At 41.5% G+C, this 16,695-nt stretch overlaps 1 protein-coding gene across 9 annotated transcripts in view; it reads right to left on the bottom strand.

Moving 5' to 3' along the window:
* The window catches only part of AFF1 (ALF transcription elongation factor 1), a 204,386-nt gene that overhangs the window by 7,550 nt on the left and 180,141 nt on the right, over window positions 1–16,695 (bottom strand). For all 9 annotated transcript variants that reach the window (XM_024245831.3, XM_024245833.3, XM_063723829.1 and 6 more), the window contains 7 exons: window positions 8,235–8,341; window positions 7,053–7,281; window positions 6,287–6,378; window positions 5,709–5,769; window positions 2,214–2,350; window positions 1,564–1,635; window positions 1,020–1,157 (listed from right to left, as the gene is read on the bottom strand). In XM_024245831.3, coding sequence (XP_024101599.2) covers window positions 1,020–1,157; window positions 1,564–1,635; window positions 2,214–2,350; window positions 5,709–5,769; window positions 6,287–6,378; window positions 7,053–7,281; window positions 8,235–8,341 — 836 coding nt within the window. The remainder of the gene's footprint in view (window positions 1–1,019; window positions 1,158–1,563; window positions 1,636–2,213; window positions 2,351–5,708; window positions 5,770–6,286; window positions 6,379–7,052; window positions 7,282–8,234; window positions 8,342–16,695) is intronic.

The raw sequence follows: 16,695 nt of genomic DNA, 5'->3' as shown, positions 1-16,695 counted from the left end.
GGAGTCTCTTCTTTTGAATGTGCTAGAAATAGGGCAGTCATGTAAGTGATATTCTTAAAATAGCAAAACTTATCAGAACTAGGAACTTCACAAGGAGTATGACCAAATTAACAAATACTAGGCAAGGACTACAGGGAAGAAAATTCCAGCTTCATTTGAAAAACACTTGTACAAGGATTCTTTTTTTTTTTTTTCCTCTAATAACTTACAGCATACATGAACAATTTTACTTCACAAAATGGGGAAAAGAATTTTGCTAAAGATAATCATTTTCATTCTTAGTATTACTGGTGTGGCATATGGCTCTGGAAATTTCTTGTTTACTGAAATGCCAAGAAGCTATGTCACACATACAGAGAGAGAAAGGACTCTGGCTCTGGTTCTGTTGGCTCTGCCTCTTGTTTTGTGTTCTTAGGCTTATCTAAAGATCCCCAAAGCTCGGCCAGGTGCGGTGGCTCATGCCTGTGGCATCCCCGCACTTTGGGAGGCCAAGGCAGGCAGATCATTTGAGGTGACAAGTTCGATACCAATCTGGCCAATGTGGTGAAACCCCCTCTCTACTAAAAATACAAAAATTAGCTGGGCATGGTGGTGGCGCAGGCCTGTAATCCCAGCTACTCGGGAGGCTGAGGCAGGAGAATCGCTTGAGCCTGGGAGGTGGAGGTTGCAGTGAGCCAAGATTGCAGCACTGCATTCCAGCCTGGGAGACAGAGCAAGACTCTGTCTCAAAAAACAAACAAACAAACAAAAACCTCAAAGCTCAAAAATTTCAATTCTGTATTCTTTGCAATTACCTTTTTATGTTTTCCAATCAGCAAAAACCTTGATTTATAACTATTTCTCAAAAACGTAGAAATATGCTAATAATTTAAATTTAGGAGCAATCAGCAAACAGATGAAGCCAACAATTTTTGAAAAGGCAAAGTGACATATGTAAGCATACAAATGGTTGCAAAAGCAAGAAGTAAATAAAGAAATGACTCAATTTTGAAAATTATTTATATTAGACTTAGAGTTACCTTGCAATGCATGGAGAAGGTGCCTGGGCGACTTTGGAAGAACTCTCGAAGTGTTTATTAAGAGTACGAGAATACTTTATTGCTATGTCTTTTTTACAACGAAACATCGCCATGTTCAAAATGGACTGGCAACGCATGCTATGAACAAAGACAGAAGTGAAACTGCACGTGACTATCATACTACAGAAAAGCAGCCATCTAACCTTTTATAGCCTGATGAACACACTGGGTTTTCCTCACCAGTGTGAGTTAGTATGTAAAGTATCTTACTGCTCTGTTCATACTATCCCAAAAGTAAATGCTGGTAGAAAACACAAGGATATAATTTATATCACAAGACCAAAGCATTTACCAAGCCATCAGAAAAATGGCAGCAGATACCATTTTGTAAGAATTACTATCAGTGGGGGATTAACCTTTTGACCAAAGTACTGACTTGCTTTTCGTAATTTTCACATTAAGAAAACAAATTTCAAAATCTTTTTGTAACATCAACAGATGCAAAAACAAATTTAGTACTATTTAGACAAAGGAAAATACACACCATAAAACAGCAAATATTTTCTCTTGTGTTGGAGCTGTGGCATCTGAGAAGGATTTTAATGACATTATGAATCTATAGGAAAACATAAAAGTACATCAGGTTTTAAACAAAGGCAGACACAAATACAACTTAATATGCTTGTTTCCATTTTATATTGACTTTTCCTGAAGAAGAGATGAGAGCATCACAGGAAAAAAATAAAAAACCCCGAGGCTTTAGAGCAACAATCCAGGCCATTGAGAAAACTAGGTGAGGACACGTCTCTTGCATGGCTTGTCTACCTCTTGAAACCAAGTAAAGTTGTGTCCTTACTGAGTCACCTGTTGAAATGTAGGTAAGTAAACAAAGTAGAGGCTTAAACTGAGAGGAGAGGGCACCTGATAAGAAAGCTAAACTGGAAAAACCAACCTCCCTGAAAGCTTTGGCACTTCTTGGCGCACTTAGCAAAATGATGCAGTTGGACCCAGTTATTCTGTGCTACCACTTCATCTAGAACGCAACTTCAGGACAAAAACTAGTTCTTAGACCAATAACTTTTTTAAGGCTCCCCTTTATTGAGCCATCTTCACACTAAGGTTCAAATGGATTAAAACAATAAAGGTGAGGAAAGAAAAGTATTTAAGAGGAAAGCACAATGACTCGGCACTTACTTAATGAGATCTACAGTTTCTGAGTAGACAGAGTAAGCTGACTTGGATGCCTGGCTTTCAGACTCTGTAGCAATTCCACACTCGATGAAGGACAAGACGGCTTCCAGGTACTTAAAAGCCTTTCCAACCTTGTCCGTCTGCAGGAGAAGAACATGGTCATTGTTAGGCTGAAGACAAACCTTGATTTAGTTTCTCACCCATATTCTTTAGTGTGACTTTCCTCCACTGTCTTAGTTTAATTATGGCCAGGGAGAAGTGTGAGGATGAATGAACTAAAAATGATAACCAAAGCCTGTCAGCTATGACCTGCTGAAAACTCTTTTAGCAAAAATTCATTAGGAAAAAGAAAATGATCCTGTATTAAGACCATGCTCTCACAGCCTTATGAAAGCACATATCCAAACTAAGGCAGTAAGTACACAGTCTCCTTGTTATCAGTGTGCAATTATTCATTCTATAACTTTCTTGAGAAACAGATTATTCCACATGTCTGGAGTAATGCAGACACATATTTCTTTGTGCGTGCTGAAGTTTATTAAAAAGTAGAAAACACTCATCATGGTTTATGAGCATGTTAGATATAATAGCCAACAATAATTGTTTTATGCATTTTACAGCCCAATAGATTAATCTCCTTTGACATCTGCTTTAGTGCACAAAGCCATCCCCCGAGGCCAACAGGGGTAACATTTCAGAGTCCCTTAAAGGGAATGTAGAAATAGGAACAAAATCAGATATTGGTGGTCACCCTACACCCTGAATACACACTTTGTCACGTAGCACGCTTCTAAGTGGCATATGGCAAGTGCAGCTGATGACAGTGTGATGCAACTGTCTTTCTCTCTACATGTGGCATATGTACTGCACACTGAGAGCAACTGATTAGCATTTGTAATTTCTGCTTTGTATTTGATATGTTCAAAAGGAAAGAATGAAAATAGGGGCCGGGCATGGTGGCTCACGCCTGTAATCCCAGCACTTTGGGAGGCCGAGGCAAATGGATCACTTGAGGTCAGGAGTTTGAGACCAGCCTCGCCAACACAGCAAAATCCCGTCTCTACTGAAAATATAAAAATTAGCCAGGCGTGGTAGCAGGCCTGTAATCCCAGCTACTTGGGAGGCTGAGGCAGGAGAATCGCTTGAATATGGGAGGCGGAGGTTACAGTGAGCCGAGATCATGCCACTGCACTCCAGCCTGGGCGACAGAGCAAGGCTCAAAAAAAAAAAAGAAAATAGTAAAGATGTAAGTGGAATACAAGGAGCTGGAGACACGTCAGCAATGAGAGAGGTATGGGCTGTCATGCTACTTAGGCATGCTGCTGCACTCTACATGGGGCGGAAACAATGCTTCTCCCAGTGAGCTGACAACAGAATGACTTTAGTGCATACTGTTCTCATGTTTTACCAGCAGCAGAACGAACTAGGCTGCTATACACACACACATGTAGTATACATGTATATTTCAGAATATTCAATTATTCTAACATTTTTTATTTTTAAAAGGTAACTTAATCAAAAAATACTTTTTCTAGAGAACCCAGGCTCAGATTAGTGACAGAACAAAAATCAAATGAGTATTCCCCAATTAATCAGCAGTATTTGGCATGACTGGTTTGCTTCACTGATGGGAACTGAATTCTCCAAATATACTTATTCAACACCAACTCTTTCATGGGATTTCCGAAGTTAATATTGGCTTTAGGCTAGAAATAAACTAAACTACAATACTGTGTAGCAATTTGTCCATATCCATTTCCTTTAGATAAGTATATCATAAGGCCAATAATGTCCATATTTCTGTGACTCCATGTATCTCCTGAAACATTGTTAATGTAGTTTCCCTACTCATCACTCATCAGTTGAAGATAACGTAGAGAAGAAATACATCCCTTTCTACTCAGTTGGATAGGTAACTATTTGGAACACCAATTGCACATCTTTGAAACATTATGCTATTATGGGAGAATATTATGGAGTGGGTGGCCATAGGGGCTTATTGTCCAAACTGGCATATTTTAAGAGTGAAATGGGATATAATTATTTATCAAACTGGGATGAAACAGGCATAAACCAGGACTGTCCTTGCACACTGGGATGTACAGTCACCTTAGGTAAGGAGAAAGAATGTATGCATATGAACAGATTAAAAACAAAGTTCCCTAGAGTATGAATATTACTCCTTTGAATAACGAGAAATCTAGTACTGAAAGTATCCAATGTCAAGATAAGTTTTAGATAACTGGCTGACAGTGTGAAATATTTACTCTTTCCAAAACTCCAAAGATTCATACAGTTCTAGTAATAATCTTGGAAAAATGGCAGCTGCTGAAACCATTGCTTGGCACAATATCAGCTTCTTAATCTGACTCAGGTCACCCTGGTACAGGGTAGTTTTAGGGACAGGGCTAGAGAGGCTTGTCTTTGACTATCTTACAGAATTCAGCATGGTAAGGAATCAACATTTTGCCTAATGCAAGGGTATCTGATGAAAGGGTCTCAGAAGAGATACAGGTCTGCAAATTAGGGTTGAAGAGCACCAGGCCAGGATCTTGCAGGCCAGGCCACCATGATCCAATCTGATTCAGACCCCTGTGGGTGTCTGAAATGTGTGGTTAGGTTTGCATGTGAACCAAAAAAGGCAACTCATGCCCTTCCCTCTGTGCACCAAAGTTCAACATATGGCTTTCCAGGGAGGTTTTTGCATTTTTGCATTTGTGGGGATTTAGGTTTAGGAACTCACTACATAAGCAAAAGCCCCAGAGTCTTGGATATCTAAATATGACAAAGGGCAAACATTATCTCATTATATTTATTGCAGTAGTGATGTAAAAGCATAATTATGTACACAATTAACTACAAAACCACCACGTTTTAGAAAGTCCAAAAGCTAATAAGTAAAGAGAATTCATGTTTTTAAAGCATGTTTACCAACAGTATAATCATTACCTTCATCTTAAAATCTCATCTAATAGCCTAGCTCAACTCTTCCTTCAGGTCAGCCTCTCAAAGCTTTAAGATAATTTTGGAATGTAAACAGGCTTCCCTGCCTTGTGAAATGTTTTAGAGTGAACATACGTTGACTGAGTTTCAACAGCAGGACTCATTTTTCACATCCAAAGAATTGATACAGTGGAATAAAAAGGCACCTATGCATTAAATCACCAGCAGGTAGATTAACTTTGACTTACTTAGATATAAAACTTGTGACTAGGTCCTTTGTGTATCTGCCCATGATCAGACTGAATCAATGGAGCCAAAGAAAATAACACCACCAAGAACCACCTACCCCTTAATCATTAAGGTCCTGATTTTGCTGCTTGCATATGTTGTGGCCAATGGTAGGGCCCATACACTCCTTTCTCCTGCACCTGCTGCACCCCCTCCTTCCACCGCACATATGCTGAGTGATATGGAATACGGCAGAATGGAGATTACCAAAATTTTTTTTTACCATCAGAAAACATTCTACCAAAGAGATAAACAGCCAGTACTAACCATTAACTCTGCTTTCTGCTTCATCTTTTTTGCCTCCCTCATGTGAAGGTCTGCTTGTTGTCTGAAAAAGAGGAAAAACCAGGGACAGGTCATATGAGCCAAAAATTACTAGACTAGGGCAAGATAACTTAAGACCAAGAGTGAAAAAGGATGGGAGGACAGCAAGGGGAGGGGAAAGGGTAAACAAAGAAGGAGAAGTGGAAATAAGGAGGGGAGGAGGAAATGGAGGAAGAAAGAGCAAGAAGTGGCTGGGTGCAGTGGCTCACACCTGTAATCCCAGCACTTTGGGAGGCCAAGGCAGGCGGATCATTTGAGGTCAGGAGTTCGAGACCAGCCTGACCAACATGATGAAACCCGTCTCTACTAAAAATACAAAAGAAGTTAGGCAGGCATGATGGCTCATGTCTGTAGTTCCAACTACTTGGGAGGCTGAGGCAGGAGAATCACCTGAACCCGGGAGGTGGAGGTTGCAGTGAGCCAAGATTGTGCCACTACACTCCAGCCTAAGTGACAGAGTGAGACTCCATCTTAGGGGGGGAAAAAAAAACAGAGCATGAAGAAACCATCTGAAGTCTTACTTGTCAAACTTCACTTGAGGCTTCCCTGGTTTAGAGTTACCATTTGGCAAAGAAGGCACTGGAAAAGGATTTGCAGTATCTCCGGAAGAACCCTTCAAAAAAAAAAAAATCAATATACAGATTACACTCTAACATTTAAGACCACTGTCCTAAAAGTACCATCCCTCTTAAATAGCCCAAAATAGTAGTTTCAAAAAAAGAGTAAATCAAACAATGCAAAATCTACCCTGGCTAAACACTTCCTCAGCTACAGATTCAACTGAAGCAGTGGTTCTGATTGTACTGGGGACTCAAAAAGACTAGAATGTCCAAGAGATCAGAGAACTCACAAAGCCACACATAACATTTTCTCTTAGTCAATCCAAACACACCACCCCACTCCACCCAGATTAACAGGAAGAGAGGAACTTTTATTTGAGAAAGTGGATCATTTTTTCCCCATTATAACCAAGAATGAAAGTATCTGAGATCAAACATTCAAAGCAGGACTACACAGGGTAACTATTTCTTACTGAACTAGCACAAAAATCTATTTTGATTTTTCACCTCTGAAATCACTGTAAGAAGAATAAATCGACACCTAAATCTTTGTATATTAACTACTTTTTACTCTCCCTCCAAAAAGTAGCATTTTAAACACAAACAGTTGCCTTATTAAAAGCAATGGACAGTTCTGAAGTGCCATCATTAGGAACTTGTCTTCTTTGGGAACATAAAGGTACAGCAATGCATCCCATCTTACACAGTGACCGCCGCCCCTGCTCACCTTGTGCTCCGAGGAGCTTCTGGAGCCCTTCCCCTCTACTCTTCTCTGCTTGGGAATGGAAGAGTCTTTGTGGTTGCTCTTGGTACTGCTGGCACTTTTGGGAGGGTCCTGGCCACAGGTGTCTGCTTCCCGCCTTGACCTCTTATGTGCAGGCTTGGCTGGCTTCTGAGAGGATGAGGACACGGGTGGCGGGGGGAGCATTTCCTTCTTTGAGGACTGTGAGGAGGGCCTAGAGTGAAACATCACGTAAAACTAAGGGGAGGCAAAGCATACATCAAGCGGCTTCGTTGTTTAGTTACAAACTGGCTGCTGGCACGAAAGAGTAGGGTATCACAAAGCATGAACTGTGTAAACAGGCCAAATTTCAGGGACTTTTTGAGGCCTTTCAAAAATCTAGCCCTACCCATTAGTGATAAATGAAGCTGTATAATTTCTAAGCTTGCAGAGTCTGCCAATGGTCCTGAGTTTCCCCAACCATTCCGAATGCTTGCTTCAGCTGCTTCCCAACGGTGCCTTTCCCTGACAAGAAGGCGAGTGGACCCACACCCTCCACATCTGGGCCTTCCCCACCTCTATCGGTTCCCACACGGTGACACTAAGCACTTGTTTTTGCCAATACATTTTTTGAAGCAATTTCTTGAGTAAATCACAGTAAATAATAGCTGCTTGTTATATTTACGTCTTCCTGGCACTACCACCTCTCACCTGCCACCCCTCTTCCCAACAACAGACACTGAGTGGCCCGACAGATTCTTAGTCATCTCTAAAAGAAGGAGCACTGAACACAGGCTCCCGGAGTCCAAATGCTGGCTCCAACACACAGTAAGAATTCTCTGACTTTGGACAAGTCATTTTCTCTGTGTGTTTGTTTCCAATTCTGCAAAGTAGAAATAATGGTACCTTTCTTACTTTCCCTCAGGGAAAAAAAAAATCCAGATGTCTAAAGAAATTGTCCATAGTGAAAATGTTTCTGATAAATCTAAATTTGCTGCCACATGAATTGTTAATTCCTGTAAGGTCCTCATGGATGCAAGAAACAAAAACAAACTTAATACATTGTCCAAATGAGCTTGAGTTTATTAATCCACTGATTCTACTGCAGAAGAAAAATTTCTTTGCTATGTCAAGACCCAAGAAGTGTTGATCACCGTAGATTAGGTGGTTGCTAATCTCTATACTCACTTTGTTTTAGAAGATTCTTTGTGGGAGGATGAAGATGAAGATGACTGTGATTTGATTTCCTTCTCCAGTCTGATTTTCTTGTTATCACAGTCTCTTTCTGCTTCACCCTGTTATTACAGTATAATCAGCAAAGCAAATTATTACCAACATAATTGTACAGACAAAACAGAAAAGAAAATATAGAAAAGGCAAAGAGGGTAAATGAACCTTTGGAGACATCTCTGTACGCACAACAACCTTATTAGTACTTACCACGTGTGTCTGTGTGTGTGAGTGTGATGGGGAGTGGGCAGGGGACAATGCAGATTTGATGTAATTTCTATTGAGACAGATTTTTTTGCATGAAGAAAAACAATTCCTCCCACGCAAGAATACGAAGATGTCTAAAGTAACAGACAATCCCAGTAAGTAGACTTCAACAGACCACTGATGTTTTTCTAAATAGAAAAGAATCCATGAAACATGCATATTTACATCAAACAATACAGAGATGATTTTTTATGAGGTTTCCTGCAACTTCTTTCAAAAGAACCATCCACTTACACCCACTAGTTTATTGTTTGTATAAAATTCAAAATGGACTACTTAAAGCTTACTTTATTTTCTACTGAAAAATAAGTACAATGTTGAAACCGTCTACAAAATCCCCCGTGTATTTTACAGAAAGGACTACAAAGATATACAACAACAATAGAAACAATTGCTCTGGGATTCTAGCACATTTTTTCCCCTCCACTGATTCATTTTTTTTAAAATACTGTCTTTATATCTCTCCATATACAGAAACATGTTTTTATTTTTCAAAAAACCCTGAAAAGACTGTAAATATTTTAGTGGGAGTAAGGAAAAGGGAATCTGTCACTACTGAATTTAAGTATCTCTAACTTGGTAGCTTGAAAGTAGGGTTAAAAAAAAAAGAAAAAAGAATTTAAGTATCTCCAAAGCATCCATTTATACCAACTAAAGTGCTAAATACATTTAATCACTAAAACAACACAGAATTCTTCATGACAAAAGTCTTTCTTGCATTCTCATGCCTCACTGGTTAGCACATACACCAGCTTTCTACGGAGTCTGACGTGCAGAGTCCCTGGCGGCCTCCTTCCCATGCATGGCTCTAGGTTCGGGAGGAAGCCCACACACTGTCTAGCAGGTGGCAGGTAAGTGATGGGTGAGACCCTTCAATTAATCCTCATGTGCACAGAACAAAACTTCCTAAGTGTCAGGTCACCAAGTTAGAAATCTGGGACACCAGTCAATTTAGGACAATCCCTAACAAACCTGAAATCCTCTCTTAAAAAAAAAAATCTTCAAATTAACTGTGGGAGGCCCCAGTTTTCCTGTGTCTTCCTCTCCTCCTGAGTTTAAGAAAAATGAATAATTTAAGATGCGTAGGCTCAAAATCTGCCCAGACACCAATAAGCAGCCTGGCTCCACATAAAATAATAGAAAATAGAAAAAAAAAACCAAAATTCCCTTCTCCTGGCATCCTACAAATCAGTGTGCCTGCATTTGCACATCCATCCAGCCCTTCACAGACTCCTTTGGAAAAAACACTTTTATTCATTTATGCAGTGTCTTGTTTCAAAATGGCTTCCTTCAGAGTGGCTTACAAAGACACCCGTTTTTAATCTTGCGGTATGTGCACAAGTGAGAATGTTAAGAAGGGAAAATACAGGAGGAAGAAATAAATTAAGGCCAAGTGAAGGCTCATACCCTCGAGAGGCTAACAGTTCTCACTGTCCTGCACGCTACCATCTGGCAGCCATAGCCAGATCTAGGGAGCACCTGAACTTGAATGGTGTTAGTCTGAAATGAAGACTTAGTACAAAAAGGGGAATGTAATATTTTTATATTGATTTTTTAATTGATGTATAACAGACTTACATATTTTGGGAGTTGATTAATCTTTTAGGTATACTGGATTAGATATAATTATTAAAATGTTAGGCTGGGCACGGTGGCTCATGCCTGTAATCCCAGCACTTTGGGAGGCCAAGGTGGATGGATGACTTGAGGTCAGGAGTTCAAGACCAGTCTGGCCAACATGGTGAAACTCCATCTCTACTAAAAACACAAAAATTAGTCGAGTGTGCTGGTGCGTGCCTGTAGTCCCAGCTACTCAGGAAGCTGAGGCCAAGAATCACTAGAACCCAGAGGTGGAGGGTGCAGTGAGCTGAGATTGCGCCACTGCACTCCAGCCTGGGCATCAGAATGAGACTCTGTCTTAAAAAGAATTTTTTTTTTTTTAACTAATTTTCCATTTCCTCCCCTTTTATAGTTTTTAATGTGGTATTAGAAAAGTTTAAATTACATATGTGGCTTATATTGTATTTCTACTTGACAGCACAGTTCTTCACACTTTGCTATAGATAATCTGAAAATTGGGTTCTGAACTACTAATCAGATTAGCCAATGCAAAGAAGGAATTATAAATATACTGCTTAGATAAGATAAAAACAGATCAGCTACTCAGAAATGCAATAATTCATTAGAGAAGTTGGAAAAATGTACCTTGAAGGACTGAAAAAGGAGATAATATGAAATAAGCAACCGAGTTCTAAACCCACAAATGAAATGCAATAGGAAATTCTACACAGCTGTTTCTCCTGCAAGCATGGACCCATAGCAGCAGATCCTGGAGGACAATTTAGAGTGGCCACACGCCAACAAGAAGCTTCCTGGGGCATTGCGAGAGGGCTCTGTGCAGCATACAAACCTCCGTTCAACAGCTCAGAGTGCTAACACTTGAGAGACAGTGAATAATGGTGGAGAGAAAAAGAATCAATTGGAAATGATGGGGTTAAAATAGAACCTGACATCTGCTACTGGTAACTCTTTTGTCAATCAAGCACCTAATTATGCCCAGGTTACCCTGTTACCAAACGGCCCAGTGAACTGTAGTGAGTTTTAGATGAAAGGCAGTATAGCCGGCCCAAGAAACATTACAAGACAGAAACTTTGTCTTTGAAAAATCAAAATTTGCTAAAATATCCAGATGGATACTAAATTGAACATTAGGTACTAAAATATACTTTTTTAAATGAAAGGTATTTCCAGGCAGTTAATGACACATTAAGGCCCCCAAGGCAAAACTAAGCATTAACAAGGCTACTTCTTAAAGAAAACACCGAAGTCTAGCAGTGGAATGAGAGCTGATTTTTGTTCACATAGTTTCATTTTGCTTAGGACATGCTGGTTGTGACTATAAGTCAATCTGGCAGACCTTATAAACCACACATGAAGATACAAGTCAGGGCAAATCAATCCTCACAGACTGGTTATAGCTCTGGCTGTGCCAATTGGTGACTCAAGCAGACAGCCAACAAGACAGAACGCAGTGAGCACTAACTTCAGCGCCAGCATCTAACAACTGTATTGGCACTTACTGGAATAATATGCTTCATATTGATATTTAGCAACCTAGAAGCAGATAATATTCTATAAGCTGGTAGAAAGGAAGCCATCAAACTAAATAAAACAAAAGTCCCCTTCTGCTGATTTTGCTTAACTGTTGAGATCAAGCCAGAGGGCATGAGGTTAGTGTTTTTTTGTACACTATGCACTTGGAACTTTGTCATATTCTGTCTGGAACAGTTACAGAGGCTTCCCCAGAGTAGGCACTCGGTATCTGTCAGTTGGCACAGAAATTCAGCTTAACAGCTCAGGGACACAGCTGAGGGCACTGGATGCAGGACTGCATTACAACTTTAAGTGGATGGATGTAGGAAAGGGTCATTAACATGGGAGCCATGCAATATTGGGTGAGCGGAAATGCAGACCAAAATTCCAAGAACAAGACCTGCCATAAAACAGGAGGCATGCTGTTCTTTAGATTTTTCTCAGTCAAGAAGCCATTCAGATGAGGTGATACTCTCTCTTCAGGAGGAAAAAGCAGTCCCTTTGCCCTGTGTTTTATCCCCAGGTCATCCCCACTTCAGAGAATCTGGCTTAAGGTCTGGGTTTCAGAAATTCTTTTTCTACTGGGTTAAGTGTCTCAAGGATGGTGCCTCACCTTCCACAAAGGGAGGCTGCTGGCTGACGAATTGGTCCTCACAGACTTGTTTGCTTTTCTTAACCTGTTGGGTCAGGCAGCCCTGATCATCTGCCAGATGCTGCTCCACCCACAGTGGAGCACAGGGCAAGAGTGAAGGCCATAAAAGGAAGACATGGGCTTGCAAGGGGCCGAGTCAGTTTCCGTCAGGGAAAGCCTCTCGGCAGGCTGCGCTGCCCTGCAGCCAGCTCACCAAGCAGACACTTGTAGGAAGCGGGGAAAAGGTGGCTTTTTCCAGAACTGACACTTATTTTGGGCCACAGAGATTCTAGCAGATGGAAAGATGTAGTTAACCAGGAGCTTGGCTGTGAAGGAAGATGGGAGCATCTGCAGGAGTAGCTAAAGTGGAGTAGGAACGTGTGTGGGCACCGAGTGGCAGTGGTGGGGGCCGTGGAGGAACCAAGCCAGGGCTGACGCGGTAACCACCTTATTCACCGGCAGCGCCAGAGCCAGTACGCCGACCTTGTGCGCCTCTTGAGAATCCTCCCAACAGACACTTGTACGGAGAAAACACGTGTGAAAAAGAGGAAAGATCACGGGACTGGGAGGAGGCAGCATGCCTGAGCTGCAGATCTATTTTTACTCAGCAGCCAAGCCATGTTAGTGCCTTTTTGGATCTCATCTATAAAAGGTGGCAGCTGATGAAGGGACCACTAAGGTTCTTTCCACACCTAAATTCTAAGCCTCTATTATCTTCTTCCAAAAGGAAGCAAATGAGCTTGGTAGCACATGCAACATAGAAAACTGGAGAAGCAGTCTTTGGGGAAATTCAGGGACTTCCCTGTTATTCACCTCGGAAGGAGATTCAATATGAAAAAGACACAAGGGACACCAATTCAAGTTTGTACCAAGATCAGGCCCAGGGACTTGCTGTGCAGACAGGTTATGATCACTGGGATGAGCGCTACAGCAAAGGGAAATTCATCCACTTGTTTTTCTCTTTGGTGAGGGAACGCATGATTCAGAACAGCCTAAGCTATCACATGCATATGGTTGCGGTGCTCTCCTCAGGGTAACTAACAGGCACGAAGAAATTTAGATGTAAGTGGCCTTGGTCAATCAGAAGGGATGAGCTTTCATTTTGAACGATAACCAGGGGTGCTGATCTGGAGCAATAACCCAAGAAAAGACAGATCTTGGATGGAAGGGAAGGACTGAACCAATCATTCCCTGCAATAAAACTGCATTTTCCTACTACACATCATAACTTCCCTTCCTCACTCCTCAAAACACATAAATGATAGCACTGGAATGTCTTTCCCAAAAAAGTTAAAGTGTCTTGGTCAACAAAGCAATTATTTAGAAAAAGTAAAAAAGACTTGAATGAATGCACCTCCTTATTCAGTTATTCATCTAAATGACAATGAAGACAGACTATCCTTCATTTGACAGGAATCTGTAAGATGACTGAAGTGAGGAATTATCTCTATGAGCTCCTAGAACAATGCAAGGCTCACACATGTAGCTCTATGCACATTAGGCGTTTATTTTTCTTTTTTAAAAGACAGGGTCTTACTCTGTTGCCCACGCTGGAGTGCAGTGACTCAATCACAGCTCACTGCAACCTTTAACTCCTGGGCTCAAGTGATCCTCCCACCACAGCTTCCTGAGTAGCTGGGACCTCAGGCATGTGCCACTGCGCCTGGCTAATTAAAAAAAAATTTTTCTTTTTTTTTTTTTTTTGCAGAGACAGTGTCTCACAGAGTTGCCCAGCCCAGGCTGGTCTTGAACTCCCGGGCTCAAGCAATCCACCCGCCTCAGCCTCTCAAAGGGCAGGGATTACAAGTGTGAGCCACTGTGCCCAGCCAGGTGCATTTTTAGAGGGCTCCCAATTGCACTGGCCTGGTTGCGTATTACTGTATATATTGCGGTTCTTGAGTTCAACTTTTCTTCCAAATCTGGAAAAAAATAAGCTTGGTTTAAGAATTCTAAAGAAGAAAATATAGGCCAGGCATGGTGGCTCATGCCTGTAACCCCAGTGAGGCAGGAGAATAGGGTCTGGAGGCAGGGAACCTAAGGCCCATCCACCCTGACTGGATGTAAGATATAACCCCTCCTTTTTCTGTGTAGCAGCTGGAAAATGAAAGTAACTCTAATTCGTTCCCCCTACAACCAATCAGACTAGTCGTGGACCACTAGAGTGAACCAATGGGAAACTTCTAGAAGGCATATAAACCCCAGAAGAACCAGTGTTCCTGAGCCTCTTGCTTCAGCCAGCTCCCACCCTATGGGAGCATACTTTCATTTAAAATAAATGTCTGCTTTCACTGCCTTGGTTTGTTGTGTTGTGCATTTTGTCTAATTCTTTGTTCAAAACACCAAGGAGCTAGACAACTACCCTCAACCAGTAACACCACTGCTTTGGGAGGCTGAGGTAAGATTGCTAGAGGCCCAGAGTTCAAGACCAGCCTGGGCAACAAAGTGAAACCCCGTCTCTACAAAAAATAAAAAGAAATTAGCTGGGTACAGTGGCATGTGCCTGGAGGCTGAGGCAGGAGGGTCACCTGAGCCCAGGAGTTTGAGGTTGGTGAGCTACGCCACTGCATTCCAGCCTGGGCAACAGAGCGAGACTCTGTCTCTAAAAAATAAGTAATTAACAGAATAGTCTCTAAGCTAAAAATAAAAAAATTTTAAAAGAAAACATAAGTTGGTATTAGAAAATCTAAACTGTAATCAGACTGATGAAATTCAGTAGTTTATGTAAAGAACACGACGTGAGGTCATGGATATTTACCCTCACAGTTTTCTCTACTTTTCCTCATGCATTGTTCCTTACCCACTGCTGTAGAGTAGTAAAACAGTATGTGTGCATTTCTATAGGTGCCATGTCTAACGGCTTCATCACAGCTGTCAGCCATCATTAACTCTTTATGATCATCTTCATACACTTTTAAGTCTGAAGTGGATTCAAGGATCTGTAAATCTTCTGAAAGAAAATATTTGCTAAATTTTGTGCCAAGAGAGGGACAGACTCTAAGAGGCCTTTAAATAAAAACACTAAATTCCACTAATGTGAACGATCAAGCAAGTTCTTCTATTGCTCTGACTATATGCTCAGAGTTTTTTCTAATGTTCACATTTAAAATGAAGAAAATGATAAATATCTTCATTATCCAAATGTGAGCAGTACCCAAGCTTCACAGCCCTGTCTCTGCCATGGAGAGCAGGCCCACACTGCTGTCTGCTGAAGCAACCATGCTGGTCACAGGGCCAGAGGCAGAGAGCCCCGAACAAGCAGTCAGGGTGCTAATGAGGAAGGGGGGGGACAACCTGTCCTCTACAGAAAATAATGAGATTAATATGTTCAACATCTCCCACCCGGAATCCAGCAGGAAGTTAAACCAAATGACACATGATTCTCTGATGAAGAAATAAGAATACGGTTGACTGGTTTTTTATATTTATTTACCTGAAAGCTTCTAATGTTTCTAACTAGTGACATATTTCAGGCCAGGAATTCTGTTTGCCTAGATCATGATGTCTTAAACACTGCACACTTGACCAGCTTTGGATCCAAATAACTAGATTTGTACGCTCTTGGGCCCTGCAGTACGGCTCTGCTTCAGTGGTTCCCAGCCCTGATAGGCACTAGGATTACCAGAGGAATTTTTAAATACCAATGGGGGATTCCCGTCATCAGTGCTAAAGGCTACCAGGTGACTGTAATGTGTAGCCGGGGTTTGGAACCAGTGGGTCAGACATCAATCCTGACGGTACCATGGAGGCAGACTGTTCCCCAGGCCAGATCTCTCAGCAGCTTGACAGCGCTTTAAAGAAATCATGCACTCGATTAAGATGAAGGGATCACTATTTCTGCATGCTCTAAACAGAAAGATAAATGAGCTGCCCAAGAGGTGCTCAGCCAAAACCTGGGAATGGCTTTTAGAGGGCACAGTTCCCACAGTCAACAGTGAGAGCTGGAAGTTTCCCTTTCTAGAGCCACAAGCTACACTTCTAGATTTGCACTGGGGTATGAACTGGACTGAGCTGTCTGGGGGATCCTCCAGGTTCTAACATTTCCACCTGGTAGGTAATCCTTTCAGAAGTGAATACCTGTCCCCACTCCAGCTAATGCAGACGGTCAGCACTGGAGACCACACAAGACCACAGCAGCTGGGAGACAGGTGAGAGATTTACCAGGACACGGAGCTACATGAGTGTGTTCCTGAAGTTTTCCCAAGTGTATCAGCTGCAGGTATCTTTTTCCTAACCAGGTCCATCACAATTTTCTCCATGAAGTTTTGTTACCTTTCACACACATACACACACACACACCCCCCAACCCATCTCATACAAAAAGTTTAAAGAAGTTTCTGGCATGAAAATATGCCCTCTTCTAGCTGAGACAGAGCACTTATTAGCACTAGATCCCATCCCACTCGACTTGCCTGCTGCAAACATGGTGGC

The sequence above is a fragment of the Pongo abelii genome, chromosome 3, assembly GCF_028885655.2.
Source record: "Pongo abelii isolate AG06213 chromosome 3, NHGRI_mPonAbe1-v2.0_pri, whole genome shotgun sequence".
Lineage (NCBI taxonomy): Eukaryota > Metazoa > Chordata > Mammalia > Primates > Hominidae > Pongo > Pongo abelii.
This window is presented reverse-complemented; position numbering and strand designations above follow the sequence as displayed.